At 34.1% G+C, this 17,091-nt stretch overlaps 1 protein-coding gene across 1 annotated transcript; it reads right to left on the bottom strand.

The window, feature by feature from the left end:
* Positions 1 to 7,149: 7,149 nt before the first annotated feature.
* LOC147076622 (uncharacterized) lies at positions 7,150 to 13,642 on the bottom strand. The gene is made up of 4 exons (XM_085940905.1): positions 13,429 to 13,642; positions 11,152 to 11,304; positions 9,858 to 10,494; positions 7,150 to 7,178 (listed from the first exon to the last, which is right to left on the bottom strand). The coding sequence occupies exons 1-4, from the start codon at positions 13,573 to 13,575 to the stop codon at positions 7,150 to 7,152; spliced, it is 966 nt and encodes a 321-aa protein (XP_085797031.1). The 5' UTR covers positions 13,576 to 13,642.
* Between the last annotated feature and the right edge of the window lie 3,449 nt (positions 13,643 to 17,091).

Below are 17,091 nucleotides of genomic sequence, written 5' to 3'. Positions count from 1 at the left end.
TGTCATAGACAAATATACTAATTCAGTGTTGCCGAGTGTCATTCATAAGTCATGCCAGTTGGCAAATTAAATGTTAAATTTTTACGTAATTTAAAAAAATTCTAGAAACTAGCGATTTAATAAAAGTTATGTGGTTGTACAATACAATTAATTTTTAATTGTGTATCAATATTTAACATCTCAATAATTCGAATGGATATATTTGTGACAGTTCTACTTTTGATACTATACGACTCAAAAAAAAACCTATACATTTTCAACAAATCACGACGCGTACTATATTTTTAGCTGAAGTACTATAATTTCTTGGTCGGCGTACCTACTACAATTCGGTAACGAAAAGTTGGCAACACTACCTCCTGGTAAAATAACGACTACGTCCTGCCAAAATACTCACTAGCTTGTGGCTTCTGAGCGAGTGGAAAGTTTTGTGTGTCATCATCACAATCGCACTAGCTGACAAGCAGCTAATAAAGTACCTAGCTCAATGTCATCGACGCTTAAGCGATTCTTTTAAAAAGATTATTTCGTTCGGGGACGACGAATGTCTATGACTTTTGTCAATTGTCACTACTGTTGGTTACCTAGTTAAACTTCGTAAAATGGATGCAAAACGTGAACGAGATGGTTTTAAAGATGATGCGGCAGTGCAGTAACGGTTTGATGTGCCAATAATTCATCCAAACAATCCGCTTACAAACAACAATGCCAACAGAACTATTGAGGTTAGGTTTATTAATCATTGTACCTAAGGTTGTGTTTATTCTACGTTCAAGTGGTTTCTCACAAATGCAAATAAAACAGTTGGGTGACATATTGAACTGTACTTACTGGCTGAAACATGTTATAAATTATATTTCGTTATATTGACACTTTAAAACGTTTATTTGACTAGGTATTGATAGGTTATGCGTCTCGGTGGCCGCTGGTTAACTAGGTACTTTCATTCATCTAAAGACAGCTGTTTTTTTAGAATTATTAAAAACCATGTCCTTGCCTTTTCGTACAAGGTGGTTGTTAGTAATTTTGAACAATCACAAACACCCAGGCTTTGAGAAAACACATCAATATTGTGTCATCACCAGGTCGAACCCAGAACTCTCGGGCGGAAGGCCAGCGCCTTACCCACTGCACCTCGAGAGCCGCTTTAAAGGCAGCTATTGAACGTTTATTAGTAATAGCTGGACAGTATCTAATGGTGATAATAGGTCACATACAGAAACGCCCGTGTGTTTGTACCTACTTAGGTAAACACGTATTATAAAATAACTTGTGTCTTGTTTTTCAGAGCCTTGTAACCAGCCTTGCTGGTATTAATACTGAGACTGATTCTCTTCGAGTTAATTTCAAAGAAGAATATGTCGAAGACAGTGATCCGCAACCTAGTTGTAAAGTTAGCTTAGGTCAAATGGTGCTTTTATGGTATTTTCAGAATTTCAGATCATAATCCTGGACATTACTTAAACGTTGTAGATAATCTACCTAACCGAAAAAAAATATATTTTAAAAAACGGTACATGTTCAAACACGCGCCTTACCGTGATCTTACTCCCCTACTTCATTTATTGTTTGTCAATTTATGGCTACGGTCGTATGTCGTAGCTTAACCACTGTGAAATGCCAATAGAAATGGCGTATTTCAAAAGAATACTACCTTATTCTTAGGTCAATAATTATTATAAAGCAATCATTATTCGTAGGATGTTTATCACATTTGAATAGTCAAAGACATCGCTTGTAATCAGTTAGAATTATCTTCATATGTGTTAATCGTGCCCATTTTTTGAATAATAAAATGCTCAATTCTTGTCAAATTTGGGATCACAAAGATTATAAAATATATTTTTTTATCGTAAATATGTCACTATATAATGTTAACATTTATTTTACTAATGGTTTTGTAAATGCGTACTAAGTACATACATTAATAATTACAAGATAAAAAGAACTTTTTATGTACAACGTTTTGAAATTTTCTGTTGAATCATATAAACTTGACTTGACTAGCTTATACGATCAAAAAAATTTGTACTTGATAGAACTATTACTGAAATGACATTGATTTCCATAGTAACGCACATATATATTAATAATTTAGTTGCTAGGACCCCAGACCCTTAGCAGACAATAATAGTGGATTGGATCACGGATTTCTTCCGAAATAACTTTTCATACAAAACAGAATTAACCGAAAATGAATTCAATTCTACTATGGCTAAAAGTATTAAAAAGAATGCATTGGCGTCGTGTTCTTCTGATATATTCTAAAAGATTCAAATGTCTAGCTAGTCGGGAAGTTAGTTAAAAATCAATTGCAAGATTTGTACTGGATAAACAACCACCGGACAAATAAGAATACGACCTAATAAAAACGTTGTAAAAAATAAGCAGTAGGGTATTCTTCAGCATCAAATATTGTATGAGGTAATTTTTATAACATTAATGGAATCGAGACGAAATCCATTCCAAAAACTTCTGTAAATCCTAGAATTTGGCATCGCTGATAGGTTTTAATGTATGCCGGAGCTGTGTTAGGGTCTGAGGAAGTGGTACGTATATTTTTATTATTTTCTTCGATTGCGTATCATATTTATTGAAGTCTTGATCTTGTAATGTTGTTTTGTAAAGTAAATAATTTTCCAAATTTGTCGAATAGGACTTGCATCCATACTTTTGGCCAGAAAAAAGAAACTTCTTACCACTAGCTCCATTATAACTCCTTGGGATTGGGAACAAATGGTCACAAATGCAGGGAAAAGCACTTTGGTTTTAGTATTAAGCTATTTTATTACCTAACATATATTATTATCAATAAGTCCCTCCCAAAAACAAATCCAATGAGTATAATAATTATAAATGCTAATATGTTATGGGTTGCGAATAAAACAATATATTATTAATCGATAATATTCTTTTATTTTAATTCACTGTTAATTCACATACTAATCACATACCTACCTACTTAATATTTTATATACTACGCATATTTATTATATAAGTACTACGATATTACAATACTTATATTGATCCACCAGCAATGGGAAAGGGTGGAGGTAGGCTATTAAGATTCGACATAGATAGTGCACACTAAGCTTTGTCAGTCATACTTATTTATTTTCGTTAGATTACGTAATATACAATTTGGTGGTGGTGGTTACTTTTTTTTTAATTCAATTAAATCCTGCCTAAGCTAAATCATAAAAATTTGGGTATGCTATGGACGGTCCTACAAAAAAGTGCACCCTTTTCAGTCATAGGTATTTATTCGTTTTCGTTGAATTATGAATTGAATATTACAGGGATTGATAAGCTTTTTTAAATTCATTAAGACATGCCTATTCCAAACCGTAATAGGTACAAAATATCTAAAATAATGTATAATTTAATGGCATAATTTTGGACATTTACTTTATTGATTGGATTAGGCGTGGTTTAATTGAACTATAAAAACTAACAAACACTACCTATTTAAACATTGTAATCTTAGTTAAATGAAAAAAAAATACGTTTGACTGACAAAGTTTAGTATGCGCTATTTATATCGGAAAGTTTTACGGTAATGTCTGCGAATAAATGCTACTTTGGCCTGTTAAGATATTTTAAGTCCCGCATACTATCTCGCCGAACTAAAAGCACTCTTTACAAGACACTTGTAAATCCAGTGCTCACACACGTATCGGAAACCTGGACATTAAGTCTGCGAAATGAACGAGCCCTGAACATCTTTGAAAGAAAAATTATCCGCCGTACCTATATATGGACCGATCAAGGATGGCATCAATTGGAGGAGAAGATATGAAGCGCCTAGTTTCAAAGCCCCTAAAACGATTTTTGGTAGTTCTGAGAAAAATGAGAGAAAATCATATCTATTAAATCTGTAAACTTTATGTACCTATTTATTTTTTAGATCGTTACATTCTAAGAAGTATTTTGGCATTCCATTTTAGGGGTATTTGAAAAGCACACCCAACCATTTTAGCATTTTTGAAATTTACCCTAATTTTTGATCATACGTATTGGCGGTTTTTGACGTTTATAAAAGTTCAATCTTTGGCCATCATATAGATAACAAAAATATCCATCTAAATGCATATATAACATTTCAAAAACCGTTTTAGGGTCTTTTGAAACTAGGCGCTTCATATTATAATGCTGAGCTCTACGGGCTGTAGGTACGAAGATTGCAGCGCAGTTCAATCAATTAAGATTGGGAGACTACTATGGCTAGGTCATGTGCACCATATGAATGACAATGAACCGGCAAAGAGAGTGATGTCCAGCAATCCAATAGCGCATACTAGAAGAGGCGGGCCAAATATTCACTGGTTAGATGGAGCTGCCAATGACTGCCGTATTCTGGGGGTACCGAATTAGAAAGCGGCCACACTGGATAGGGACAGGTGTGGGGAGCTGTTGGAGGAGGCCAGGACCCACACCGTGTTGTCGCGCCCTTGATGATGATGACGATTGACGTCGGATATTAACAGCCAACCTCCACCTTTCGCTATTATCCACTAGTATAATTTATCCACTGAGTGAGGGCGCCACATGTTAATATATAACATATCACTCAATACTCTTTATACTGTGATAAACATAGTTCGATCAACACCTGACGATTTATCATGGTATAGGAACATAATAGCAATTGTTACTAGTAGTTGTCAGTGCAACGAAAGAGTTGCGATTATCAAGTCCGTGCCTGTGGGTGTGTAAAATCAGTTGGCGATATAGAGCTTGACATTCTTTTTCCGGCATCAACGCGAGTTGAAGGCAAAAGATAAGGTGTGACTCACTCAAGACTCCCACTGAATCATAAGTACCTACATAGGTATAGACAACACAAAAAAATTCATATTATAAAACAATATTTACAAGATTAAAAGAACTTTTTATATACCACATTTTTAAAATTTCTATTGATTCATATAAACTTGACAATTCTATGTATCAATAAATACTTTTTTGTACTTGATAGAAATACTGAATAAATATAGAATACTGAAATGTCATTTTGACATTTCATATTGTTTTTTATAGTAACGCACATATATAATATTAGTTGCTAGGACCCCCTCCGACCATGAGATTACGATACAGATACGAGAAATGGATGTCAGCCACTTGCTCAACCTATTAGGTCATACCCTGACTCACACACAAATTGAAAAACAATATGTGTACTTGCCTGATCCAGGATTCGAACCTGAGACACACGGCTTGGAGGACCCCCTCAGCAACCAATAATAGTGTCTTACTTTTTACGATTTTTTGCTGAAATAACTTTCGATACAAAACAGAATTAACTGAAAATGAATTCAATTCCGCTTAAGGTGACGCATCAGTGAAACGCCAAATAATTTTCAACTGTACGCGCTACGAAATTTTGTACTCGCTTCGCATTCATTGAGAGAACGTCGAGTCAGACATACGTCACTTTGCTGCGTGATGGCGACGGGCCAATTAATTCTAAAATCGTGTAAAGATGACTAAAAACGTTACCCATTTACTTTAAAAAGAAAACATGTCAATGAATATATTATTATTGTTACTAATAGAATAATAAACAGAACATAAAATGGACGTATGTTGGATTTATATGAGAAATAATATTTCGTTTGACAGGCGTCTTTTGCACCCGCGACCCGCAATCCGCACATCGCCTAGCAACGATCTTTTTAGACCTTGCCTCAACTAATGCATGGCCTTAAAGATGGCTAAAAGTATTAAAAGAATGCATCGTTATCGCGAAAAAATCTTCAATACGTCCAATACAAATCTTGGACAAACAAGAAAGAAATTTTACTGGGCAAACAAGAATGCGAGCTAATAAAAACGTGGTAAAAATTATAAAATATGCCCATAGACTATAAGTAAATCTAATAACCCAAGTTTAAAAAAATAATATAGACTACCCTTTGTACCAACATTTATATATCAGCTTATTTTGTGTGTAAAAGAAATCGACATTAAGTACTTTGTGTCTGGAAATTTTTGTAAGTATGCAGTTCGCCGTGAAATGTTGTATCGGAAATATATGGTCGTATATTAAAGAAAGTCCAACCTCTGTGGGTCGTATAGTACTGAGACAAAATCCATGTCTAAATATAACGCGGTTCATGTCAGTTTATATGAAACTATCGGCAAACAAATTTTGAAAATGGCTGTTATACTGGATTATCTGTTAGTTTGTGTTTTCAGTCTTGAAGAAACATTATTGCCTGCAATGCTCCATGAACCTCCTCCATGATTATAGAATTAGAGTATAATATTATGCTCATCTATTTCCGATAAGAAAGCTCACAATAAACTGTGTAACGGTGAAATGTCGTACGTACAATTTACATGTAACCACATTATCTAGTATACCAATTAATAAGTGGCGAAGGGTGCCTGTAGAATGTATATCGGCTGTGGGTAAGATAACTGAAAAAGTCATAGAGAGCTATATTTACAATACTTGAGTTTGAATATTTTCCTTTTTCAGTATCTTACAAAAACAAAATTCCAATTATTTTTTTTATTCAACGAATAATTCACACGATTTAAGAATGTTACATTCTAATTATTCAACATGCATAATTTTTGAAAACACTTATAATAAAATAATTATATTAAAACCAATAGAAAAAATCTTTTTGAAAATGGTAAGACACTGATACACTCTCACATTAGCCTATTGCTAGTGCCTACACTGTAACTTCAGAAAAGGCTGAAACATGTTACCTAATCTCAAAAATCGTCGGCTTAACAAAACGTGCAACCAAGCTCCTTGATAACCGGTCAATATATTCTAGTTAAGTTTTAAATTAATGTTTAATTAATGTAACGTACATTGTACAGCGCGATGGGTGAATGTAATTTAAATTCAGTAGAATCGTTTTTAATAGTAAAATCTAAATTCTAAGCATGCAATATTATTAAAATGGCAACACCATCCATTGTAAACTTATTGTGTGTCGCGTTGTAAAATAAAGAGAGCCCCATCGCGCTTCCGATAGATTTTTTTAGCTTGACTGGGCATTGTGAACCCCGTCGCAAACAGTTAGCGTCCAAGGGGCAACCGATAAAGACTGACGGTCGAGAAGTGATAACATAATAAAAGTGAAGCTAAAAAAAAATTTGTGTTGCCGTGAATTATTTTTTATTTCACCCGTGTCCCATTATAACGCTACAGTCTAAAAAAAATATATATAAAAATCAATAAATAGTTATACTTAATAAAATCTTTGACACATGGGGCCGCCGACTGAGCTAAACCACAAAAGACCCTGAGGATATGTCAACACCTCTTCAGAAAACGCTTCAGAGCCATTAGTTAAAAATTGTGGAAATTAATTCTTGCAAGGGTGCCTTACTTTTTTGAAAAGATTTTTTCTATTCGTTTTAATATATTTTTTTAGAAGTGTTATGATGTTGTTACCATCAAATGACGCCAAATCCACCAGTGATTACTTACTAACTCCGCCAAATCATGTGATAATAATCAAACTTCACTACCTCCAAACGGGTTTTGATGTTTTATACCGTAAAACAAAAATATTTTGACAATTTATTGTTAAATCATAAAGATTCATAATTTTTACCATATTATGTGCATTTTTATTTGTTTAATTTAAGCATTGTATTTCCATAAACAGAAAATGTCCATTTTTCAAAATTGCCTGCTTGTGGATTTGGCGGATATTGGAAATAGACGACTCTTTTAAAAAATTAAACATAAGATATTATATTTTAATTTTTTATAATAATTTTTACGAGAAAAATATATAGCAGGTATTAAAATAGATACTAAAGAAATGTAATAGCCACGCGCGTTTTGAGCTCGGGCTATTAAATTGTGCTATCAAAGCAGTCGGACAATTAGATCGCGAGACTTTCGATATCGACCTGGCGCGCCGAAATTATTGTATATTTTTACAAACTTACATAGTTGTTTGAACCAAAGGGCCCATTACTAAGGCTAAAATAACTACAGCTTCAGGTTCGATGACAGTTTGACATTGTGTCTATGTGTTTTGTACATATATGTTATTTGCTTGATATGTACCTAATCAATTGAAGCTTATGTTGGATTGTGTTTGTTTAATAGATGCATAGGTACCGACTTATTAGTGGCAAAACCTACACGTCCGTTTAGATAAGCAATCCAGTAGTCAATTAATTTAAAATAAAAACTAAAAAACTGATGTCGTCGGCCAATTGGATCATTTTTGTAGAATTGAAAATAAAGTTATTTGAATACTGGGATGGTATCTTTAACCTTATCACTGCCAGCCAATTTTTATTAGGTGGACACTTGTAGGCCAGCTATTTTCGGAATAAAATAAATCCTTTAAAAATATGAAATAGGAACGGAATGATAAATATTTGTGAAAAGTTAGCATACAACATATTTATTAAAATTATCGTGAATATGTTCACACTAATATGATAAATATTGTTTATAAAATATAGACAGAATGTTTATTCAGACGTTATGACGTTTACAAGAACCCACGAATATATTCGTCCGTGGCCTGACGCGACATACATGCTTTGGCGAGTTAATTCGTCCGTGGCACGGATCAGGTTAAATACTGGGAGGTATTAGAATGGCCACGAATTTCTATAACGAAAATTAATTTAGAAACATTATTATTTAAAAATATATTTAAAAAATATATTTAAAAAATATATATCAGAAAGACTTGTATATCGGTTAAGAGCGTCACCATGCAGTATATTTTGTACAATATATTAATTTATTTAAAACAACCGACTGGCGCTAGTGTAGTGAGTGTTAGGCATAAAGTCCACCAAAAAAGCATTCGGTGCGCTCACTACTGAGTAGGCCCCCTCCCACCCGCGCATTACCCTTCACCAATGTAATAAGGGGCCCAAGAAGCACAAAATAATTATTATTATCAGCGTCTCTCATAACAAATCAATAAAAATATTATATTATTTCTCGGGGCTTGTAATTACGCAATAACTAAACAAATAGTTCACTGTTATTAAATAATGGCTTCTCGCCCGTTTATCGACGACGCGTAATTTTGCTCGCTGTGTTCAATGAATGGACTACGTTGTATTTTCGTTAATTCGTCCGGCTGAAAAGCCAAACAATGGAGACTCATGGGGCAGGCGGGCACAATGCATCGTCAAATCCAGTGTGCGCTGGCGCATTTGATTACGTTGTATTTTCTGATTTACACGTCACTTGTGAAATTTTGCGCGAGAGCCCCACTCGCTCCGTTAAGTGGGTTTTACGCCTTAAGTACACCGTCTATATACCCTAATTTTCTATGATCGGCCTTGCATGTACGGATTACGCGCTTGTGGCATACATATAGTTAATAGTCAGATAAAAAATATTATTCTAAGTTTGGCTTTCAATAATCACCAGTATGGAGTCTTCGCCACTACAATAAAGCTTATAACAAATATTAGTAAAAAAAATTTAAATTTTCACTTGTGGTGGGTTTTCTTATGTGATTTCATGTGACCAGATGTTCTACATGTAAAATTACATTGACTACATATAAATGGCTTTTCACCAGAATGAATCATTTTGTGTGATTTTATATAACCAGACTGTATACACGAGAAATCACATTGATCACATTTAAATGGCTTTTCGCCAGAATGAGTCATTTTGTGTAATTTCAGTTTCACATTCTGTGCACATGAAAAATTACATTCATCACATTTAAATGGCTTAACAGTAGAATGGGTGATTTTGTGTAATTTCAAAGAATGACACGTTCTACATGAATAGTCACATTGATCGCACTTAAATGGTTTGTCAACAGAATGAGACATTTTGTGTGATTTTAAAGAATTAGACGTAATACATGAATAGCTACATTGATCACATTTAAATGGCTTTTCACCAGTATGAGTCATTTTGTGTAATTTTAATTTCCCATTTTGTGAACATGCGAAATTACATTCATCACATTTAAATGGCCGTTCACCAGAATGGGTCATTTTATGAAATTTCATGTTACCAGATCGTATACAAGAGTAGTCACATTCATTACATTTAAAAGGCTTTTCACCGGAATGGATCATTTTGTGTAATTTCAAGTCACTAGGTTTTGAACACGAGTAATTACATTGATCACATTTATATGGCCTCTCATTATAATTACGAGTCATGTTAAACTCGCTATAAGCGATTTTAGCCTTTGGTATATTATGCGATAGTTTGTGAATGTTCAGCAAGGCTAACGATTGAAAAATATCAAAACATGTACTGCACACAAAATTTTCTTTAAAAATAATTATTTTTTCCAACTTAATAACAGCTACTAAAAGTTGGGAATTGATCATCACGTTCGATTTGATATTATAACGTTTACCAGTGTGACAGATAGCACCCATGTTTGCTGACTTTTTATAATATTCCTTGAGTTGATTTTTAATGTCTTTTTCATCAATATGTAAGTCGTCAGAGGATGCTTTACGTTCAGTTACATCATTCGTTAATACGGTGCTTGCAGATATTAACTAAAAATATAAAACATAATTAATTCGATTGTTGACACGATATACTGTGTTGTTTTCTTGCAGATGTTTCAGTCTACAAACAAATCCTTGATATGATTCGACTACCGCAGATCATGAGCGCCACATCTTGAAGCGACCCCCAGGCCAGGGTGCCGAAGAAGATAGAGTATCCGGATGGTCTCAACGATTGGTAAAAACCAGCAGCGCATCTTTTACCCGCAGCCAGTCTCTGGTACCGTACATGGAAAGCCCTAATAAGACTGAGAACCATGGTAGGGCGCACCCGAGACAACATGGTGAAGTGGGGGTTCTACGAAGACTAAACCTGCGAGTGCGGTGAAATGCAAGGCATGGAGCACCTGTTTTTATGCAAGGCTTGCGCATTAAGCTGCAATTTCGACGAGGGATTGTCTACCTGAAGGGTTCGTAGGAACCATCCCAACTTCCGATACACGTCTGATATTTTTATCATTGTCATAATATACCTACTTATTACTAATGATTAAATGAACTATTTTATTTACATATATTTAATAATTAATGGCTAAACCCCACCACCTCGAAAGTCATCGAGCCGCCACTCACAGATACTTATCTCCATATGATCGTATGGACAGCATTTAAAATAGGTATAATATTGTGTAAGTAGGTATGTACCTGATCAACTTGTCTGTATTCCGAATATGAGCAACTAGATTGTGGATCTTCATATTTGATTTGTCGTATTGTGTCTTCAACAAATTCGTTCTTGATATCAACTCGTTGGGAACCAATCTCAGATTTCACATCAGGAAGGTTCGCTTGAGGACCCTTAAAAGAACAATACATAATTATTAATAATACATACGATAAAGCACAGTTTATGGGTATGATTTTTTTGAAGTTATACTTCTTTTGGTGCGTTTGAAAAATCAGATCAGAGTGTATTTTTGGCGTGTGACATGTAACACATAATTTATTTTTTCACACGAAAAAAAAAACGCACTTGATTTGATTCGAACCACCGATTGTTCGCTTATCAGCCAAATGCACTACCTTTACGCCACAGTATGCTACTGCAATCGTGACGATTATACAGTATAATATCGTCTCTGTTCTGGCAGAACACACTAACTGGAGAATACTAGTTTTGAGTAATTTGACTTTGAATTTGTTAAAATGTTTGAATTGGTCTATCATGTGAGTTTATTAAGTAATCGTAAAAAGGATGACTTAAAAATAAAGACTGTTTATTTATTAAGGTTTCCAGACGGAAAAGTTTGAAATATGGAACATTTGGTATAAATAACTCAATATGTCATTTTTTCGAATTAGTGTCTTCTGCCAGAACACTGACGATATTAGCAGCAAATTTATTATTGTCGGCCATTTGCAATTTCTTACGTAAACAAACTATTAAACGTCATAGTGGCAGTTGTTACTTTAAAAATAAAAACAACGATAAATAATTATATAATTTAGTAATATAAGTTAAAGTGTATAGAAATAAACCAACGGCGCTTCAATAAGCGGTCCGTTTTCTTACGTGTGTAATTTCACAAGATAATTAAGAGCTAGTCAAAGAATCTAGTATACAACTCCGACAATGGTGGAGAACGAGGAGTTAAAGAGTTGGAGTCTTTGAGCTATCATTTTTGTTTTAGTGTGATAGCGACATAGTTTGACATTGTATAACAGTATGAAATATTAAAAACACAGAACTTAAAATATTGTTATCTCTGCGTAGAGTTGGTTCACCCACGGTGGCCGCGCGGCTTAAGCGTTGGACTATAACGCCATGCGTACCAGGTTCGAATCCTTCTTTTAATTTAAAATTTGTTTTTCAATTTGTGTCTGTCAGGGTATGGACCTAATAGGTTGAGCAAGTGGCTGACATCCATTTCTCGTAAGAAACAAAATCTGTTTATACAAACCTCTACTCTGTGGAGGCCCATATGATCCTATTAGGATCGGACATGGTCGAAAGAAAAGAAAAGAGTTGGCTCTCAGTTTATGCTTTGACGCTCATTTATATATTGGTGTATTACACACACTATTGCACGTCTATAATGCGTGGTTCATTTTCATAGGACACCCACACATTCAAAACCCTGCGTCAAAATTTTCTGTACTTATGTGTATATAGCCTATCGGAATTCTATTTATTATCTATTCTGTGTTGAAACGTGTAATAGTGTAATAGTCAAGCCCGTTTCCTAATTCATGAATTAGGTAAATAATCTGCCGAGTGCGTGAATTCGCCAGGATATGGAATTCTTAAATTATCAACATGACAGTAGAAAAGTAAATTTAATACGGATGGTTTTATTAGTTATAATTGGACATAATATACAATTTTTATTATTAGGTTAGGTTAAGTTAGGTTTTATAATTCTGAATTCAACTGAATGTCCATTTTGAGGTTAGCTAACATGTGTTAACAAACTATCAAATTATACTATCGCAAACAAACAATCGACCATTGCACGATTGACACCCAAGCACGCATCAAATCGCGAAAATACCTTTTAATAAAATTCTTCCGTTATCATATTATAGTTCTAGATTTTTTTGGGCATAGTAAATGGATATAAACGTCATTGTAGTTATTAATTTTTATATTTTTATATAATCAATGACATTTGACACATTTGCTTAGTTTGATTAGTTGCAAAAAACACCACCGTAGCGCTACTATCTAATTTGTCCAACGCATGTACTAGGCAGAACAATTACTTCCTAATTCACGCACTTTGGAGATATTTTGCATAATTCATGAATAAGGCAACGGGCTTGTATTTTTCATGATTTAGGCAAAATTTTGCGCATTTCATGTAATAGTCAATTTCGCACATTCGGCGTAACATATATACATAACTATTCGAATTTAAACGACTAATTTTCCAAATATAAACCACTCCACACGGTAAATTTAATATGTATTGAAAAACTAACCTCAAAAGTGTAACTGGTGTCTTCGACAACTTCTTGCTTTATATAAACGGTTGAATCCGGATTGTTGAAATGAACAATTGGGACATCAAACCAATGTTGGCCTTCTGTATCTGATTCCAATTCACGTGGTTCGCGTTTCACGTCCATTTTGAGTATCAAACGTCAAAATGACGCGTGTGAAGTGCTGTTTTGTGTTAGGTATGAATAGGGATGTCACAATGTCAATACTTTTCTTTCGATATGAAAGCGATATCGACCTTTTTTATGATACGATACTTTTTCGTCTCTGTTTTTGCCGAGTGGTTAAAGTACCCATAAGGTTGTCAGTGAAAACGATGACCCATTCACTGTTACAGTGGCGCACTCAGGATTTAATATTGGAGGGGACCCAAGGAGGAGAATGTAAATTAGTCCCATAGGCTCTCTTCATATAACTATTTTTACTAATTTTCACAATACACGACGGCATATTTGTACAGTTTCTTCCAGTTTTTGTTAAATTGGAGGCATAGTGGCGGTAACCATTGAACCGTCCAGCGGACATGTGCGCCTAGTAACTATGCCAGTGCTTTCCAAACTTAATGTTATTACCAACGCCTCCCTTTAAAAAAAAATCTTGACTCCTCCCCCTTTATTTAATTAAAGAATATAGACACCTTTTTAAATGGTCAACAATATAAGTACTAATACAAGAATTAAAAAAAAACATAAAAATAAACAAGGTGTTACTACTTAAATTACATTCATTGTTAAATTAATTTGTTTTTCATGCGATCAATGTGCTTAGCACTTATTAGCACAATCAATTTCAATAGTAGTGAATCCAAATCCATCTTCGTTCATTGACAAATGGCTTCATGGACCCCAAATACCTACTGCGGCCGAAAGCAGTCTTGTGTATAGAATAGATGAGCAGAAACGCTAACAATGCATAAAATCCGTCCTTTAATGAGGTAGATAGATAGGTAATATTTATTATTGCAGTGGTACCTATAGGTACCTGCGCTTTTTTCTCATGCATAATATTATGATGATTTGCATAATAATATGGGAACTCAGATATAATGGGAACTGAAATAGGTACCTAACGGGTGTGGAGAAACAGGTAACCGATCTCGAGCATAGAAGAAAATGGGATAAACTTAAACACGTGTCAAGAATACGCTTGTGTTTAGGATTGACAACTGCTCTCGTTTTATGCATTGACGATCATTCAATATTGGTGTATTTGATGGTTGCATCACACACTAATGCACGTCAATAATGTGTAGTTCATTTTCGTAAGATACTCACACATTCAAAACCCTACATAAAAATGTGGTGTGTTGGAAGATAGCCTATCGGAAATCTATTTATTAATCTGTTAAGTGCTTGAAATATTTTAGTCGGATACCTACCTAGGTACCAAAAAGATAAAAAAAAAACTAAAACGAAACGAATTATTGGTGTCTCATTTAGTATAGTTAAGTAGGTAGGTGCCTACTTAAGTGTTGGGTTGAAAAATTATTTTATGGAACTCTTATTAATACTGCTTGCTAATCTATTACTTATTATTCAGATGGATTTCAACGAACAATGAATATGTACCAAAACAAAATATTTCACTTCACATCTATATGCTTCATCTGGGGAAAAATGACAATAAAACTATTAAAAAAATAATGGAGAAAATAGTATTACAGAATATATTATAGTAGGTACCTATCGCACCCTGTGAATAATAGTGGTGCAAGTCCAAATTTGACAATTTTTGAGTTAATTATGCAGAAATGTTCCAAGATATCATTTCTATCCACACAAATAGCGGCATAATTCTTAAAAATATAAAGGTGGCCTTTAAATCATTTTTGCCATTATAACATTTTACTTGAATTTTATTCAAGCATAAATAGTGGCACAATGATCATTGTGCCATTGTTATTGCGGAAAACATACAAAATGAGATGACTCAAGTGTGCCAAATCCTCGCTATTTAAAAGTAAATTTAACACAGCAAAATAAAATATTCAAACTGCTCTCCTGCAAAAATTATCTCGAGTTGTGCCACTATTATTCCCCGGGTGCGCTATATCCCTAGTTCAGCTTGGAAATATTCTAACCAATGAATGATCCGATACTGACCATAAGTATTCATATGTACTATTTTGACAACACTCCGCTATCGGAACATCCCTACTACTTACTAAAATAATTAACGACTGTCAATTTGTCAGGAGACTCTTTCACACATTCTTGCTTTATACGAAAAATGGATTTAAAACTTGAACCATTCACACTCGAAAGTGATGCAGAAGGGGAATGGTTTGATGAGCCAATATTACATCGAAACATCCCGGTCGCCATTTGTAATATAAAACAAGAGAATGCTGACGATGCCAGCTGCACTTTTGAGGTTAGTTTTGTATAGTTATGTACATATACACATTGTGAATGCATCTTCTTTTTATGTGCACTAATTTCGCGTACCTTACTTATAAACATGCTTTAAATATAAACTTAGTCAATCGAATATAAAGATATTCATTTCGTGAAGCATACAAGATTTGCGAAAACGACTACCTGTTATATATATTTATATTTGGTTCATAGGTTTGTCGTAGAGGTGGAAAACTGGTTGATTTTGAAGATTAAGTATACTTACTACCAGTATAAAAAATACTTAGTATCGAAACTTGTTTCAAAATACATCTTATTACCTAGTATTTGAAATATCGGCTTTAATATAATTCTTATTTCTTTAATAGAATTAATATTTAAGCGACTCCATCGCTTTTCGGAATGTCCCATGTATTATAAAACTGTTGAACACATTCTAAATTGATGAGTTTTTCTTATGTTATGTTATAATATTTTTGTTAACATAAAATGAATATAAATACTTAGGTACAATGATTTTTTTTGAAGTTATACTTATTTTGGCGGGCTTGGGAAATCAGATCAGGGTGTATTTTTGGCGTGTGACATGTAACACATAATTTATTTCGACTCGATTGGATTCGAACCACCGATTGTTCGGTTATCAGCCGAACGCACTTCCTTTATACCATGGTATTGTACTGCAATCGTGACGATTATACAGTATAATATCTGTATCTCAGAGGCAGACGGATGCAACTCCATTTTTGGGGAAAATGAGTTTTTTTAAGAATCGTCATGCTAAAAACTTTATTTATTAAAGGCAGAAAGATGGAAGTCCAAGTCCATATATGCATAGCATAAAGATGCAAATGCCATACCTACCTTAGAAGCAGAAGGATGCAAATCCAATAATCCACTAAGATAAAATTCTCTCAAACCGTCTGCAATATGTACTAGACGAGAATCAGCCAGGAGAACGAGCTTTAGAGGAGGATACAGCACTATGGACAATATCCAAGTCATAAGAGAAATCAGAGTGGTAACAAGAATACAAGCTGCCGCTATCCATGGGTTTTATAGACTATGAGAAAGCGTTCGATTCCATAAAGAAATTTTCAATACTCGATGCACTCAGAAATCATAGAATCCCGGGCGCTATATAAACATTTTCAATAATATATACAGTAGCGCAACAACATCTCCATAAACCATCGCGAATTTCCTATCAGCAAAGGAGTCCGACAAGGTGATACAATCTCACCTAAACTGTTTACAGCTACATTTGAAGACTTATTTAGGCAACTT

Source organism: Rhyacophila brunnea, unplaced genomic scaffold, assembly GCF_057557595.1.
Source record: "Rhyacophila brunnea isolate RB1 unplaced genomic scaffold, BYU_Rbru_1.0 scaffold_13, whole genome shotgun sequence".
Lineage (NCBI taxonomy): Eukaryota > Metazoa > Arthropoda > Insecta > Trichoptera > Rhyacophilidae > Rhyacophila > Rhyacophila brunnea.
Note: the sequence above shows the minus strand (reverse complement) of the source record. Positions and strands in the feature narration are given on the sequence as shown.